At 41.8% G+C, this 14,874-nt stretch overlaps 1 protein-coding gene across 1 annotated transcript in view; it reads right to left on the bottom strand.

The window, feature by feature from the left end:
• dnah9l (dynein, axonemal, heavy polypeptide 9 like) overlaps positions 1 to 14,874 on the bottom strand; it is a 55,477-nt gene that overhangs the window by 4,668 nt on the left and 35,935 nt on the right. Inside the window, exons 69-86 of the mRNA XM_034702920.1 lie at positions 13,831 to 13,965; positions 13,463 to 13,636; positions 13,157 to 13,289; positions 12,925 to 13,027; positions 6,275 to 6,397; positions 5,971 to 6,175; positions 4,768 to 4,932; positions 4,520 to 4,660; positions 4,260 to 4,430; positions 4,024 to 4,146; positions 3,614 to 3,807; positions 2,403 to 2,551; positions 2,103 to 2,230; positions 1,302 to 1,439; positions 1,108 to 1,197; positions 848 to 1,039; positions 575 to 694; positions 241 to 300 (exon numbers count right to left, since the gene is read on the bottom strand). Coding sequence (XP_034558811.1) covers positions 241 to 300; positions 575 to 694; positions 848 to 1,039; positions 1,108 to 1,197; positions 1,302 to 1,439; positions 2,103 to 2,230; positions 2,403 to 2,551; positions 3,614 to 3,807; positions 4,024 to 4,146; positions 4,260 to 4,430; positions 4,520 to 4,660; positions 4,768 to 4,932; positions 5,971 to 6,175; positions 6,275 to 6,397; positions 12,925 to 13,027; positions 13,157 to 13,289; positions 13,463 to 13,636; positions 13,831 to 13,965 — 2,544 coding nt within the window. The remainder of the gene's footprint in view (positions 1 to 240; positions 301 to 574; positions 695 to 847; positions 1,040 to 1,107; positions 1,198 to 1,301; positions 1,440 to 2,102; positions 2,231 to 2,402; positions 2,552 to 3,613; positions 3,808 to 4,023; positions 4,147 to 4,259; positions 4,431 to 4,519; positions 4,661 to 4,767; positions 4,933 to 5,970; positions 6,176 to 6,274; positions 6,398 to 12,924; positions 13,028 to 13,156; positions 13,290 to 13,462; positions 13,637 to 13,830; positions 13,966 to 14,874) is intronic.

Genomic DNA, 14,874 nt, shown 5'->3' with positions numbered 1-14,874 from the left:
CTTTTCTGTTTTATTATATGTGTCATTTTAATTGTGCTCTTTTATGCTTGTCTGAATGTTTCCAATGCTTTTCATGTTTTAATGTAAAGCACATTGAGTTGCCCTCGTGTATGAAATACACTATGCAAATAAAGTTGCCTTGCCACTCACAAAGTTCCTGTTCTGACCAGTAAAATATTAAACAGATGCCAAATCTGAAATTACTTAGAGTTCTATCATACAATACCTATCTTAAGTTACCTGGTAGTCCAAGTTAGAGGGAACAACAAACCCTGGAGTCAAGGCAAGTTTACGGTCAAACTGGGAAATAAAAACAACACAAAGAAGAAATTTTAGATTTCTACAACAAAAACCCAAATCATCCAAACTCAGGTTGCCAAAAATTACAGTCTCTGGCCCAAAGCCGAGCCTTCTAACTGGAGCCGAATTTCATCCCCAAATGTACAAAGCGTGCTTCCAAAAATAAACCCCCAACTTAATTCTGGCAGTAACTTACTAAAATTAATTTAGCCAAACTACATTAAAACCAAATGTCCTCCTTGTCTCTGTCTTCCCCCTGGACAAATATAACAACCTGGTTGGGCTGCATGTATTCCTCCAGGTATGTTCTGCAGAGTCGTCTGTCCCAGTCATCAGTGATGTGTCCTCCATACATGATCTCCCCGAACAGATACCTCAGGTCCTCCCATGGCACCTTCATCACAAAGTCGTTTTGAAGATTAGTGCAAGTGCAATCATCATTATAATTCTCCTCTTCACCAGGCTTATACAGTACAGGTATGCAACTCTATCCAAGTCCATCAGCTATGAAGGATCTCATTCCCGCTTAACAACAACTATAACCCACCTGAGCGTTTGCCTCCAGGTAATTGTAGAGGACGTTAACTGATATTGTCAGGTCTCCAGTGTTGAAGGGATACTTCCTGTTCCAACCCTGCGGTCCAAACTTCCTTCGTTCAGCCACACAGGCATGAAAGTAACAGAGAGAGAAAAGGATGGTCTTGAACTCCTGCTCGCGGCTGCACTGGTCCAGAATGTCCTGCAAAGACACAAATGAATAAATAAAAAGCAAACAAAAACAATAATTTGCACAAAACCAGTACTCACCTGGTCGAAGTTGTCCAAAGCTGCATGCAAATTGGCATGCATGCCTGTCGGCGGTTCATTTGTGATCTTGATTGCGTTTTCCAGAATGCCCTGAGGGAAATCATGATAGCAGCGATGCAATGTGAGAGCAGGAATGATATCCAGGAGGCTGCCTTGTCTATCATTGAGGTGACCTGACTGAGATTTATCTCTACCTGTGGGATAATGTGTTCCTGGGGTGTTGGTGCTGGCTCAGCGCTCATAAATACTCTGTAGTCTGGATGACTACCTTCACAACAGCGCTCCAGGAGCTTCTCCAGTGAACCCAGCCAGCGACCGACCAGATGGATGTTCTATAGGGAGGGGAGTGAGAACACAATTTGAATCTAGTTAAGAATGTGAGGAGACAGTGGGACATTTTAAGTGTTGTAATAATGTTCTAAATTTCAGAAACACTTATTCTAAGAAGATTTAGTTTTATTTGTTTTGCGTGAGCAATAAAAAAATTAGGAATAATTACAAAAACTAGGTCAATCATTATTTTGCAAAACCAGACAGGTTATCATTGAGTAAAATATGTCTTTTCTTTGATAAGACATCATGTAATCTCTTTTTTCCCTCTTTTTCTTTTCAATTGAGTTATTATCATTCCTTTTTCTTCATCCCCTTTGGCCTTAGAGTTATTTTACTTATTGATTACTCTTATTAAAATATATTGCCACATTACTACTCTTATTGATTGCTAATATTATTATTATTTTGTTTTTCTTTTTTGTTCGGTTTTCGTTTTTTTCTGTTTTGGGTTCCTTTTTTCCCCCTCTCTTCTCTTCTGTCGTCTCTCTCTTCACAAGTGTATAAATGTGTCCTTCCATGTTTTATAATGTTTGTACTTGTTAGTATGTCTGTATCGACTACATGTATATACACTAATTGGTGAATATTTAAAAAAAAGAAAAAAAAAAAGACATCATTTATCAATCCCTATGTTTACGGTAAACACCATCCTCTTCTCAGACCTGCAGTATAACCCAGTGACCCTCCTTTGAAGCCTTCTCCATGGCAACCTCAGCCACAGCTTCCTGGCCTTGACCCAGGGACACATTGTGAAGTTTCCCAAGATCGATAGTGAAACCCAGCTTCCTTCCTGTGAACACAAAGAAAACAATTAGAAGTCGTGCTCCCACTGAAAAATATTCTTACTCTATTAATCATCATGGTGATAAAGAAGTCTTTTTTCTTATATTGACATAATACTGCAGAAGTGGTTTCTGTGTGTGTGTACATGCAGCTTGTGCGTGTTTATTCTGTTTGAGTACCCAGTGATTCAACATCTTTCAGTGGATCCACTCCAGGCGAGAGGATGAAGAACACAGGAGAGGCTGGACCACTTTCTCTGAAGGACTTTGCAAATTCAGTCTTTCGACCCTCTGTGAAGTTTACCCCGAGCTTCTCCTCCACAAAGTTCCTATGGTTACCAATCAATAGAGTAGAAAGCGTCAAGGTTCACAAAAAAAGTGACAAGCAAATGTATTATGAGGAAATTAAGTTTAAAAACATATACACAAACATTTTCTTTTGATGCCATACTCTCTATTCAACTCTGTGGATCCCTCAGATACACGCACGTTCATTTAGAAATGGGAACATGATTTTGGTGCTGAATATATCGAAGACGATACTGTGCATTAAATGTAAAGAACGTGTTGGGGGACACTTCCATTACTTTTGGGAATGCCCCAAGATTTCTAGATTTTGGAGTAACATAGCACAGGAATTGAGTGATATTTTCTCAGTGAAGGTTTCCAAAGACCAAGGCCTTTTTATACTGCGCTTACCTTCCAGAACACTGTCCCTGAGTCGAACTGATTTTAAGCTGTGTGACAAACTCTTGTTTCTGGCTAGTGGCTAGGAAGTGTATTCTAAAAAGATGGATAAGTGACAAACCTCCCACAGTTACAAAGTGGCACCATGAAATCTACAAAGTTTTCCCATTTGAAAGTTTAACTGCATGAATGAGGGGAGATGATTACTTGTTTGAAAAAATATGGTCAGCTTATATAAAATATCTGCCCCCGTCCCTCCAGGAAATTGTAAAAAAGGGGAATCATGTCTTCCACTGGAGTCACCCTCCGGGGCATAGGACTTAGATTCAGGTTTGTTTGTTTTTGTTTTTGGTAATAGTGTGGCTATTGCTGATATTGCTGTCAAATATACATTCTTAGTTACTATTATTATTCTGTTACTGATATAGAAACTATTATCACTATTACTTATTATCTGTTTTTGGAGATTCCCGAGCTTGGATGGTGGAATATTTATTTATTCTATTTTTTATTTTTCTATTTATTTCTGTCTTAATCTGAATGTTTGACCAACAATTGTTTCCGATGATCTTTCTACTGTAAAGAGCACTGTTATTGTTTTCTTTCTTTTGTTAAAATGTGAAAAATCAATACAAATCTTGAAAAAACAAACAAACAAAAAAAAACCAATATACATAACAAAACCAAGACGGAAAAATAGTCACCTCAGGGCATAGGTCATGCGGTCAGGTCTTAGGGCTCTCATCATGATGAGTTTCTGCAGGGAGCTTTTTCCTTTCCACTCCTGAGGAAACTTCTCCTTCTCTGGACACTCTGACTCCACCATCTTCTTCCAGCGTTTAGGAGAGCCTTCAATGTCCCGATCCAGACCTCGAAACTCATCAGTGAAACTCATCACCTGGGCGAGGATGACGCACAGCAGGTGGTGTTTTCATCTTTCCTTTTATTTATGTGAGACACCAAAAGTCCTCTGTGTGTGTGTGTGTGTGTGTGTGTTTGTGTATGTGTGTGTGTGTGTGTGTGTGTGTGTGTGTTTGTTTGTGTGTGTGTGTGTGTGTGTGTGTGTGTGTGTGTGTGTTTGTGTGTGTGTGTGTGTGTGTGTGTGTGCAATCACCTTTATGGCGCTCCATGCTGTGTTAGACAGGAACTCCAGGGGGCTGACGTAAGTGTGGTCGATGTTAAAACGTAGCAAAAAGTCCAGCTCCCTCACATCTATCTCCTTACTTAACAGGAGCAACTGAGAGACAAAGAGCTCAGTAAGAGAAGCCTCTCTCTCTCTCTCTCTCTCTCTCTCTCTCTCTCTATATATATATATATATCTCTTTTATACTGACACAGACTCATACTAACCTGGAAGGCCAGCTGTGCGGTGAAGGTGAGCTTGTCTCTCTCAAACAGTCCCCTGCTGATGTAGTTAAAGGTGGAGTAGGTGACACAGTCTATGAGTGTGTTTACTCTGCTCTTCACATCCTCACTTGCCTCTGCCATTGCCACCGCTTTGTGGAAAACCACATTAAAGGCCTGAGAACAAGAGGGAGAGCGGATTTGGTCGATCTTTCAGTTCAGCTACTTATCATTGCATTTATTCACATTAATATTCACATGCTTACCTTGAGGCTGAACTGGTACATGGGGTGGATCTTGTTCAGATCGTTCATTATAAAGTAGAGCAGAGAAGCTCTGACAGCAACAGGGCGGTAATGTTCCCTGGCTTCATTTATTTTCACCTCATTCACTTTAGCTTCAAGGACCTAAGAGGGCATGGGAGGAAGAAAAAAGAAGAAGGAAGAGGGAAATAAAATACAGTAAAAGAGAGAAATACAGGGGAATGCATTAACAAACGCATTAACAGTGTTACCTTCATCTCAATCTCAGCAGCTGTGTGCTTGGTGGTCTCAAGCTTCTCCACCAGCACGTTGTCACCCAGGAAGTTGCTCTCTGCAGCTGACAGCCTGGTCAGCAGTTCATCCTCCAGAAGCTTCAGCTCAATCTTGAACATGTTCTGTTGTTTAGTAAGGTCACTCTGCAGAGAGGTAATGCAAACAGCTTGGATCATTTAGGGAGTGAAATTCCTCTCATTCATCAAACACAAGTTGCCTCAGTTTGGTATTGAAGGAAACACCAGCAAAACAGACACATTGTCATTGTTATGGTAGTAATACAATATACACATTTACTCTAGTATAGTATTCATACTTTAGGTATATCAATATTTTTAGGTCAATTTTCGAACATTCAAGTGTGACTTAGGCAACTTTAAACCTGGCTTAAACTGCCCTTTCATTCCATAGTGCAAACTCAAAACTGAAATTACCCTGAGTTAAATTAAACAAATGTCAGGTAAATCAAACTGGTCAGGAGGCAATCCCTTTCCTCACTTCTCCAGGTCTTCTTTGCTGGGTTTTTAATGAACTTAACCCATTTCAACATCCAGTTTTGACAACTTTTTGAAACCTGACTATTAACTGTCCTTTAATTCCATCAAGGAAACTCAAAATGTTAATAACTCTAACCTAAATTGAACAAATGTCAGGTCAATCAAACGCTAAGGAGGTATGTCCCTCTCCTCACTTGTCCAGCTCTTCTTTGCTGTTTTTTTTTTACCTATCCCAGTACTATTCAGTTTATCCCCTGAATCTTAATTCTCTGTCATCTTGATTTGCCTAACTATGTGGCAAATTGTCAAAGAAGTGATGACACTGGATGGATATATCCTAAAGAATCAAAAATGTTGACATAGGATAAGAATAAAATGGCCTGAGTCACCCTCTTGACATAGGCCATTGTCCTATAGGGCATAAAGAGCATAATCCTTTCAACTAAGGATTAAGGCGATTTTACCAAAGGTAGCCAGAATTATCAAGAGGTGATTTAGGCCAAAAACTAATTTTCGTCAAAAAATGACTTAGGCCATTATTTTAATAGGTTGACGATATACAGTACGTATCCCTGCATTTACTCTATATACACACATATTACCTAACTCTTAATGTGAAATTATCTCATAGTTACTATTTTTCCATGTGGAGAAAATGGGATACTTTTAACTCTTTCCACCCACCTTGAGGTGCTCGAGGTCTGGTCTTTCCTGATTCACCACTTGAGCCAGCAGCTGGTCCTCCAGACCATCCCTTGTCACAGTGAAATTGATAAGAGTTGTCTGAGCTTGAATCTCAGGCTTATAGTGAGGATTGGCCAATTTAGTGTGGAGGATCAGTCTGAAGCCCGGGTGGAAGAAACATTCCTTGTCCCCGACCTTTATACAGCTGTCAGAGAGCAGTACAGAGGGAAGAAGAGTAAAGCACAAGAGGAGAAGAAGACAGAAAGCTAACAGCAACATATAGACGTGTGTTTCATGTTGGTACCTGCCCTTCTTGATTGTGTGTCGTCCCAGCAGAGGATCAATGACAGGATCGATGGATTCCTCCAGATTCTCTATGAGGACAGTTTCTCCTGCCACAACAGCCTGCTCTATCACATCGACATACCTGGAACAACATTTAGCATTTATAGATGAAATACACATTATAAAAAATGCTGATATACTTCCAAATCTCCAAAATAATGAAAGATATAATCGAACAAAGAACTAGAGAGCTATATTACTAATACTTCAACGTAAACTCTTTCCCACAAGGTAACATCTATTCCCTCTTTTGCAGAATTGAAGACTTTCATTTCTGACCACTGTGTCTCAAATTGTATCTGTTTTAATCAATCTTTTATTTCATGAAAGATTATACGTGTTTGTCACTGTTTCTAATTGACGACATTGGAAATGAGGGAAACATCAATGTCCAGAGCATAGTTAAACAGAGTTCCCACTCTTTTCCAGAGATAATTTTCCAGGACATTTCCAGGAAATTTTCATTGATGATCAAGCTGGTATGACCGTCTAAATTTAGTTCCTAATTTAGTTCCTAAATAGTCTAATATGTTCCTCTCAGTGTAAGTCCACATTGAAAGACATGTAGTCTATGGCTATCAATGAAATCATCTCTTACATACTTAAAAAATATGGCAAATTGATAATAGAATAATGCAACCACAGATGTACAGCACTTCACTTTATAGTGTAACCAAGTAACAATGATGGGCAACATCTCAGCTTTCTCTTTTCCCAAAATTATAAAATGAGCAAAGAAAAAAACAAAAGAGTCAGCAAAGGAATCTGGAAGCTGCCTTACTGAAATAATTAAATAATAATAATGATCAGAGGATCAGTGCATTACTGACCTAAATAGATCTGAATGACAAAAATGGCCACAAATGTTTCTCAACTCAACTCAGACTCAAAATATACCTGCTTAATCATGATATTCATCCTGCTAAGTGGTCGATATGAAACAAAGCAAATGTCACGTTTTTTTATTTGAGTTACCGTAAACTCTGAAGAAATCTCACCGGTGTAAAGACGCACTCTGCATTTGAAGATCTCTCAGAGATTTAAAAAATGTAAACTGTCTTCTTGCATGGTGATGTCTATTATGATCAGCGATGTCTACAACGTGGAGTTTCTGTGAAGCTGTGTCACTCCTTTTGTTCCGTTTGTTTTCACTATCAGGAGTTTGCACTCCTACTAGCTACAGCAGGGGTTCTCAAACTTTTTGGAGCCAGGGACCCCTTACAGGTGAGAAAATTGTCCAAGGACCCCCTCATAATTGTAACACAGATTAAGCACATTAGTGATGTGTCATGATCAAAAGCTGCGGCTCTGAGAGCCGATGCTTTATGGTGAATCAGAAGAGCCGGCTCGCATCAAGAGAGAGCCGGCTCCCAGTTTTTTCCTTTCCCTGCTTAGCTCTCACAGTGCTCAGCCCCAGCTCTGCTCACAGCAGAACTTTGTTTTGATTGGTCAGCATGGTGGCCATGCGGCCAATCATATGTGAGGATATAGGATACAGGTGATGGAGGGGAGGCTGTGTATCCTGGCTTCATCTGTTCCTTCAGAGAGAGTCTTCTTGAAGACAGGGCAAATACTCACTGGGAGGAGAAATCGGATCAGCCCATCCAAGCTGAGGCATCTGATTTTTCTCAATGTCAACCTGAGGACATAAATAATGTTTGCTTGAGTCAGGTTCTGGTTCTGTTTGCTCTAGTTTGGTTCTGGTTATGTTTGCTTGAGTTGGTTCTGTTTCTGTTTACCTGAGTTGGTTCTGGTTCTGTTTGCTTGAGTTCGGTTCTGGTTCTGTTCTGGTTCTGTTCTGGTTCTGTTCTGTTCTGGTTCTGTTCTGATTCGGTTCTGTTTCGGTTCGGTTCCGGGTCGGTTCTGTTTCACTTCTGGTCCGGTTCTGGTTCGGTTCTGGTTCAGTTCTGGTTCAGTCCGGTTCTGGTTCGGTTCTGGTTCGGTTCGGTTCCGGTCGGTTCTGGTTCAGTTCTGGTTCGGTTCTGGTTCGGTTCTGGTTCGGTTCTGGTTCGGTCCGGTTCAGTTCTGGTACGGTTCTTGTTCATATCTGGTTCGTTTCTGGTATGTTCTGGTTTAATTGGGTTCCGGTTCGGTTCCGGTTCGGTTCTGGTTCAATTCTGGAACAGTTCTGGTTCGGTTCTGGTTCGGTTCTGGTTCGGTTCTGGTTCGGTTCTGGTTCAGTTCGGTTCTGGTTCAGTTCTGGTTCGGTTCTGGTTCGGTTCTGGTTCGGTTCTGGTTTGGTTCTGGTTCGGTTATGGTTCAGTTCAGTTCTGGTTCGGTTCTGGTTCGGTTCGGTTCTGGTACGGTTCAGGTTCTGGTTCGGGTCTGGTTCGGTTCTGGTTCGGTTCGGTTCTGGTTCTGGTTCGGTTCTGGTACGGTTCAGGTTCTGGTTCGGGTCTGGTTTGGCTCTACTTCGGTTCGATTCGGTTCTGGTTCGGTTCTGGTACGGTTCTGGTTCGGTTCTGGCACGTTTCTGGTTCGGTTCTGGTTCGGGTCTGGTTCGGTTCTGGTTCGGTCCTAGTTCGGTTCTAGTTCGGTTCTGGTTCAGTTTGATTCTGGTTCTGTTTGCATGAATTTGGTTCTGGTTCTGTATGCTTACATTTAGTTCTGGTTCTAATCCTAACCCTAATCCTAACCCTAACCCTAATCCTAATCCTAACCCTCATCATAACCCTAACCCTAACCCTAACCCTAATCCTAACCCTAACCCTAATCCTAACCCTAACCCTAATCCTAACCCTAACCCTAACCCTAACCCTAATCCTAACCCTAACCCTAACCCTAATCCTAATCCTAACCCTAACCCTAACCCTAACCCTAATCCTAACCCTAACCCTAACCCTAATCCTAACCCTAACCCTAATCCGAACCCTAACCCTAACCCTAACCCTAATCCTAACCCTAACCCTAATCCTAATCCTAACCCTATCCTAACCCTAACCCTAACCCTAATCCTAACCCTAACCCTAATCTTAACCCTAACCCTAACCCTAACCCTAATCCTAACCCTAACCCTAATCCTAACCCTAACCCTAACCCTAATCCTACCCTAACCCTAATCCTAATCCTAATCCTAATCCTAACCCTAACCCTAATCATAACCCTAACCCTAATCCTAACCCTAACCCTAATCCTACCCCTAACCCTAACCCCATCCTAACCCTAACCCTAACCCTAACCTTAATCCTAACCCTAACCCTAATCCTAATCCTAATCCTAATCCTAACCCTAACCCTAATCCTAACCCTAACCCTAACCCTAACCCTAATCATAACCCTAACCCTAATCCTAACCCTAACCCTAATCCTAACCCTAACCCTAATCCTAATCCTAACCCTAACCCTAATCCTAACCCTAACCCTATCCTAACCCTAACCCTAATCATAACCCTAACCCTAACCCTAATCCTAAACCTAACCCTAATCCTAATCCTAACCCTAACCCTAATCCTAACCCTAACCCTAACCCTATCCTAACCCTAACTCTAACTCTAATCATAACCCTAACCCTAACCCTAACCCTAATCCTAACCCTAATCCTAATCCTAACCCTAACCCTAATCCTAACCCTAACCCTATCCTAACCCTAATCCTAACCCTAACCCTAATCATAACCCTAACCCTAATCCTAACCCTAATCCTAACCCTAACCCTAATCCTAACCCTAACCCTAACCCTAATCATAACCCTAACCCTAACCCTAATCATAACCCTAACCCTAATCATAACCCTAACCCTAACCCTAATCCTAACCCTAACCCTAACCCTAATCCTAACCCTAACCATAACCCTAACCCTAATCACAACCCTAACCCTAACCCTAATCACAACTCTAACCCTAACCCTAACCCTAACCCTAATCCTAACCCTAACCCTAACCCTAATCCTAACCCTAACCCTAACCCTAATCCTAACCCTAACCATAACCCCAACCCTAATCACAACCCTAACCCTAACCCTAATCCTAACCCTAACCCTAACCCTAACCCTAATCCTAACCCTAACCATAACCTCAACCCTAATCACAACCCTAACCCTAACCCTAATCACAACCCTAATCACAACCCTAACCCCAACCCTAACCACAACCCTAACCCTAATCACAACCCTAACCCTAACCCCAACCCTAACCCTAATCACAACCCTAACCCTAACCCCAACCCTAACCCTAATCACAACCCTAACCCTAACCCTAATCACAACCCTAACCCTAACCCCAACCCTAACCCTAATCACAACCCTAACCCTAACCCCAACCCTAACCCTAATCACAACCCTAACCCTAACCCTTATCACAACCCTAACCCTAACCCTAATCCTAACCCTAACCCTATCCTAACCCTAACCCTAATCCTAACCCTAACCCTAATCCTAACCCTAACCCTAACCCTATCCTAACACTAACTCTAACTCTAATCATAACCCTAACCCTAACCCTAATCATAACCCTAACCCTAATCATAACCCTAACCCTAATCATAACCCTAACCCTAATCCTAACCCTAACCCTAATCCTAACCCTAACCCTATCCTAACCCTAATCCTAACCCTAACCATAACCCTAACCCTAATCCTAACCCTAATCCTAACCCTAACCCTAATCCTAACCCTAACCCTAACCCTAATCATAACCCTAACCCTAACCCTAATCATAACCCTAACCCTAACCCTAATCATAACCCTAACCCTAACCCTAATCCTAACCCTAACCCTAACCCTAATCCTAACCCTAACCATAACCCTAACCCTAATCACAACCCTAACCCTAACCCTAATCACAACTCTAACCCTAACCCTAACCCTAACCCTAATCCTAACCCTAACCCTAACCCTAACCCTAATCCTAACCCTAACCCTAACCCTAATCCTAACCCTAACCATTACCCCAACCCTAATCACAACCCTAACCCTAACCCTAACCCTAATCCTAACCCTAACCCTAACCCTAATCCTAACCCTAACCATAACCTCAACCCTAATCACAACCCTAACCCTAACCCTAATCACAACCCTAATCACAACCCTAACCCCAACCCTAACCACAACCCTAACCCTAATCACAACCCTAACCCTAACCCCAACCCTAACCCTAATCACAACCCTAACCCTAACCCCAACCCTAACCCTAATCACAACCCTAACCCTAACCCTTATCACAACCCTAACCCCAACCCTAATCATAACCCTAACCCTAATCACAACCCTAACCCTAACCCTAATCCTAACCCTAACCCAAACCCTAACCCTAATCCTAACCATAACCCCAACCCTAATCACAACCCTAACCCTAATCACAACCCTAACCCTAACCCCAACCCTAATCATAACCCTAACCCTAATCACAACCCTAACCCTAATCATAACCCTAACCCTAATCACAACCCTAACCCTAACCCTTATTACAACCCTAACCCCAACCCTAATCATAACCCTAACCCTAATCACAACCCTAACCCTAACCCTAATCACAACCCTAACCCTAATCACAACCCTAACCCTAATCACAACCCTAACCCTAACCCTAATCACAACCCTAACCCTAATCATAACCCTAACCCTAATCACAACCCTAACCCTAACCCTTATCACAACCCTAACCCTAATCACAACCCTAACCCTAATCACAACCCTAACCCTAATCACAACCCTAACCCTAATCACAACCCTAACCCCAACCCTAATCATAACCCTAACCCTAATCACAACCCTAATCCTAACCCTTATCACAACCCTAACCCTAATCACAACCCTAACCCTAATCACAACCCTAACCCTAATCCCTAATCATAACCCTATCACAACCCTAACCCTAGCCCTTGGAACTATTTGTATTGTAAAATGTATCAATGTAAATACTTCAGACCTGTACCATAGTGATAAACAGATAACACCTCAATTTGAATCAAGTAAATACCACTTGTATACTTTAAAACAGAGGGACATTTCATTCCTTGTGGACTCAACATGACAGCATTTATACTTTTCAAGTAATTGATCTTAAATGCTTTCAGAAAATTAACAGTAACAAGACTCACATATCCCTTCGAGCCACCAAATGGTATCATAACAATGGTGTATGCTGTTTTGTAATGACACAGCACAATTTTATGATTTACTAGAAATGTATTCAAATTATTTCACGGACCCCCCAGGCTATGGTTCGCGGACCCCCAGGGGTCCCAGGACCCCACTTTGAGAACAACTGAGCTAGAGTACGGTAATTGAGCCAAATGTACCATAAAACATAAACAATATACCCCTGCTTTCTGTGAATGCATGATTATGAAGTGAAGGAGAAAAGATGTGAAAAAAGTTGTGCTGTGTCGCTGTCTTTTCCAGCAGAGCGTGCACTCAACTTTCAATGAATGGGGATGTGTTTTGTTAATCGGGTCAGGTCGAACGCAGCCATGTTGGAATAATTTTCCAGGACTATATGTGATTTTCCAGGACATTTTACTTTTTCTCCCACTTTCCAAGTGTTTTCCAGTACTGGAAAACTGGTCAACTGTTTTCCAGGTTTTCCAGGACGCGTGGGAACCCTGTTAAAGGTCAGCATTAAAAGCCTTATACCTCTCATAGGATTTCAAAACTGGTACTTGGAAACGCTCACCCTCTCTGCCCTAGATTGACAACCTTGAGGCTGCTTCCACAGCGACTCTTGATCCACTTGATTCCTTGTAGCTGAGGGTCAATGAGAAGAGGCCATCGCTCACCTGTAGTGATACATTCACATGACCCACACGGGGAGATTTGACAAACAAAACACACTCAGTGCTTCCTACAGAAAATCAATTATCACTGCTGTAGGGATGAAAAACAGTGTGTTTAACAACAGTACTCACAGTTGGTGAGGATGGTCGCATTCTCAGTCGACATTTTGTCTCCTGGTAAGCCTTCATTATTCCACTGGGCCACCATTGCATCATCAGTCAGCATGGACACTGGATCTAAACCTCCTGTCATGGGGATGGGGACCTGAGAGAGAGTCAAAATGAGTGAAATGGAAAGACAACATAATCTTCTACTGAACGGACAGGCAGCTGTAGGATGACAGAGAGTGTTAGAGTCAGGTGGGTAAGGAAAACGGGACTAATTGTCACAAAGACTGTGCTCTTCTATATTCTGTAAAATCTCTTTAACATTGTGACCTTCTGGCAGCGCAGGAAAGGCATCCATAGGTTGTCTTGTAGCTCTCTCCTGTACTTCTTGGAGAAGGAGCCAGCATAGGAGATGAAGGCTGCTGTTAGGAGGACATCCCCACTAAGAGTCTCCTCCTGTTCATGGTACTGAGCCACCGAGTGGTCCCAGCGCACGTTCTCACTCTGAAACATGCACATGTATACAAAGAGTGAGACACTAAAGAGAGGCACAGTGCTATTCTTAAAACACCTACATCCTGAAGTGGTTATGTATGAAATCCTGACAAGATGTGCACTTTCAGATCTACTGTAACATGTTTCTGGACTATAAGAAAAATGCATGGCACATGTTTCACGTTTGTTGTTGCTGTGCCAACCTCCAGTCCTTTGACAAGCCGATTAGCTAGTTCTATTGTCTTGTTGGTGCGGTTGACTTCTTCTTGAAAGCGTAGTTTCTCCGATGTGGCTTTCTCAAAAGCTGATGTCAGAGTTTCCAGGCTGCTGTCCAACTCCTGGGAGACAGAGAGGGGAGAAGAAGAGCAGCCAAAGACATGATGACTTCTTTTGTTAAATAAAAAGAATATTTGAAAATCATTTCAACTATATGTACAGGCAATAAATACACTAAAATCAAATCTACCTAAGAGGGCACACTAAATGACTGTTACGAGGAGTAGGGGATAACAATGATACATTCCCTTAGGGCAAACATAAGGTCCGCGGGCCAAAACCGGCCCGCCAGAGGTTCCAATCCGGCCCGTGGGATGACTTCACAAAGTGAAAAATGTTTAACTGCTATTTCAAATTTGTCCTCTAGGGGGTGCATAGCATCAAAAGGCTGATGGAGTGCACCTGAACGGCGCTCCGGGACTTTTTTTCTATGAGGGGGAAAAAATAATATTTACAGTTTGCATAATCTTGTTGAATTTCATAGACTTTTTAGAGCACTTCAAGATCCAATCAACACTAAAGTTTACGTATATGTAGAAGTGGTGGATCCACAATTTTCATATCGTGCATGTGCTTACCATACATGTGGGTGACCGTCTTAGGTGCACTCCTTCACTACTAACACTAGCACTACTGTGTCAGGTGACTGGGAAACCTGTGTGTTTGGTATGTTCGTAGCAAGTTCCAGTTAATGAATATTAGTTCCTTAAATGTGAACATTTTTAGAATTTACATGTTTTTTTTGCGCTAAAACAAATGTAAAAATTTGGAGTTTTTGTTATTTCTAAGTTATTATGCTATGATTTTACTGGTCCGGCCCACTTCAGGTCAACTCAGGCTGTATGTGGCCCCAGAACTGACATGAGTTTGACAACCCTGCCTTATGGCCTATAGCAGTTATGATGCAGGGTCTTGCTTTTATTTTGACACACATACATGTGCAGATGTAAAGGAAGCAATCAAGAGGTAAT

This window comes from Notolabrus celidotus, chromosome 15 (genome assembly GCF_009762535.1).
Source record: "Notolabrus celidotus isolate fNotCel1 chromosome 15, fNotCel1.pri, whole genome shotgun sequence".
Classification (NCBI taxonomy): Eukaryota; Metazoa; Chordata; class Actinopteri; order Labriformes; family Labridae; genus Notolabrus; species Notolabrus celidotus.
Note: the sequence above shows the minus strand (reverse complement) of the source record. Positions and strands in the feature narration are given on the sequence as shown.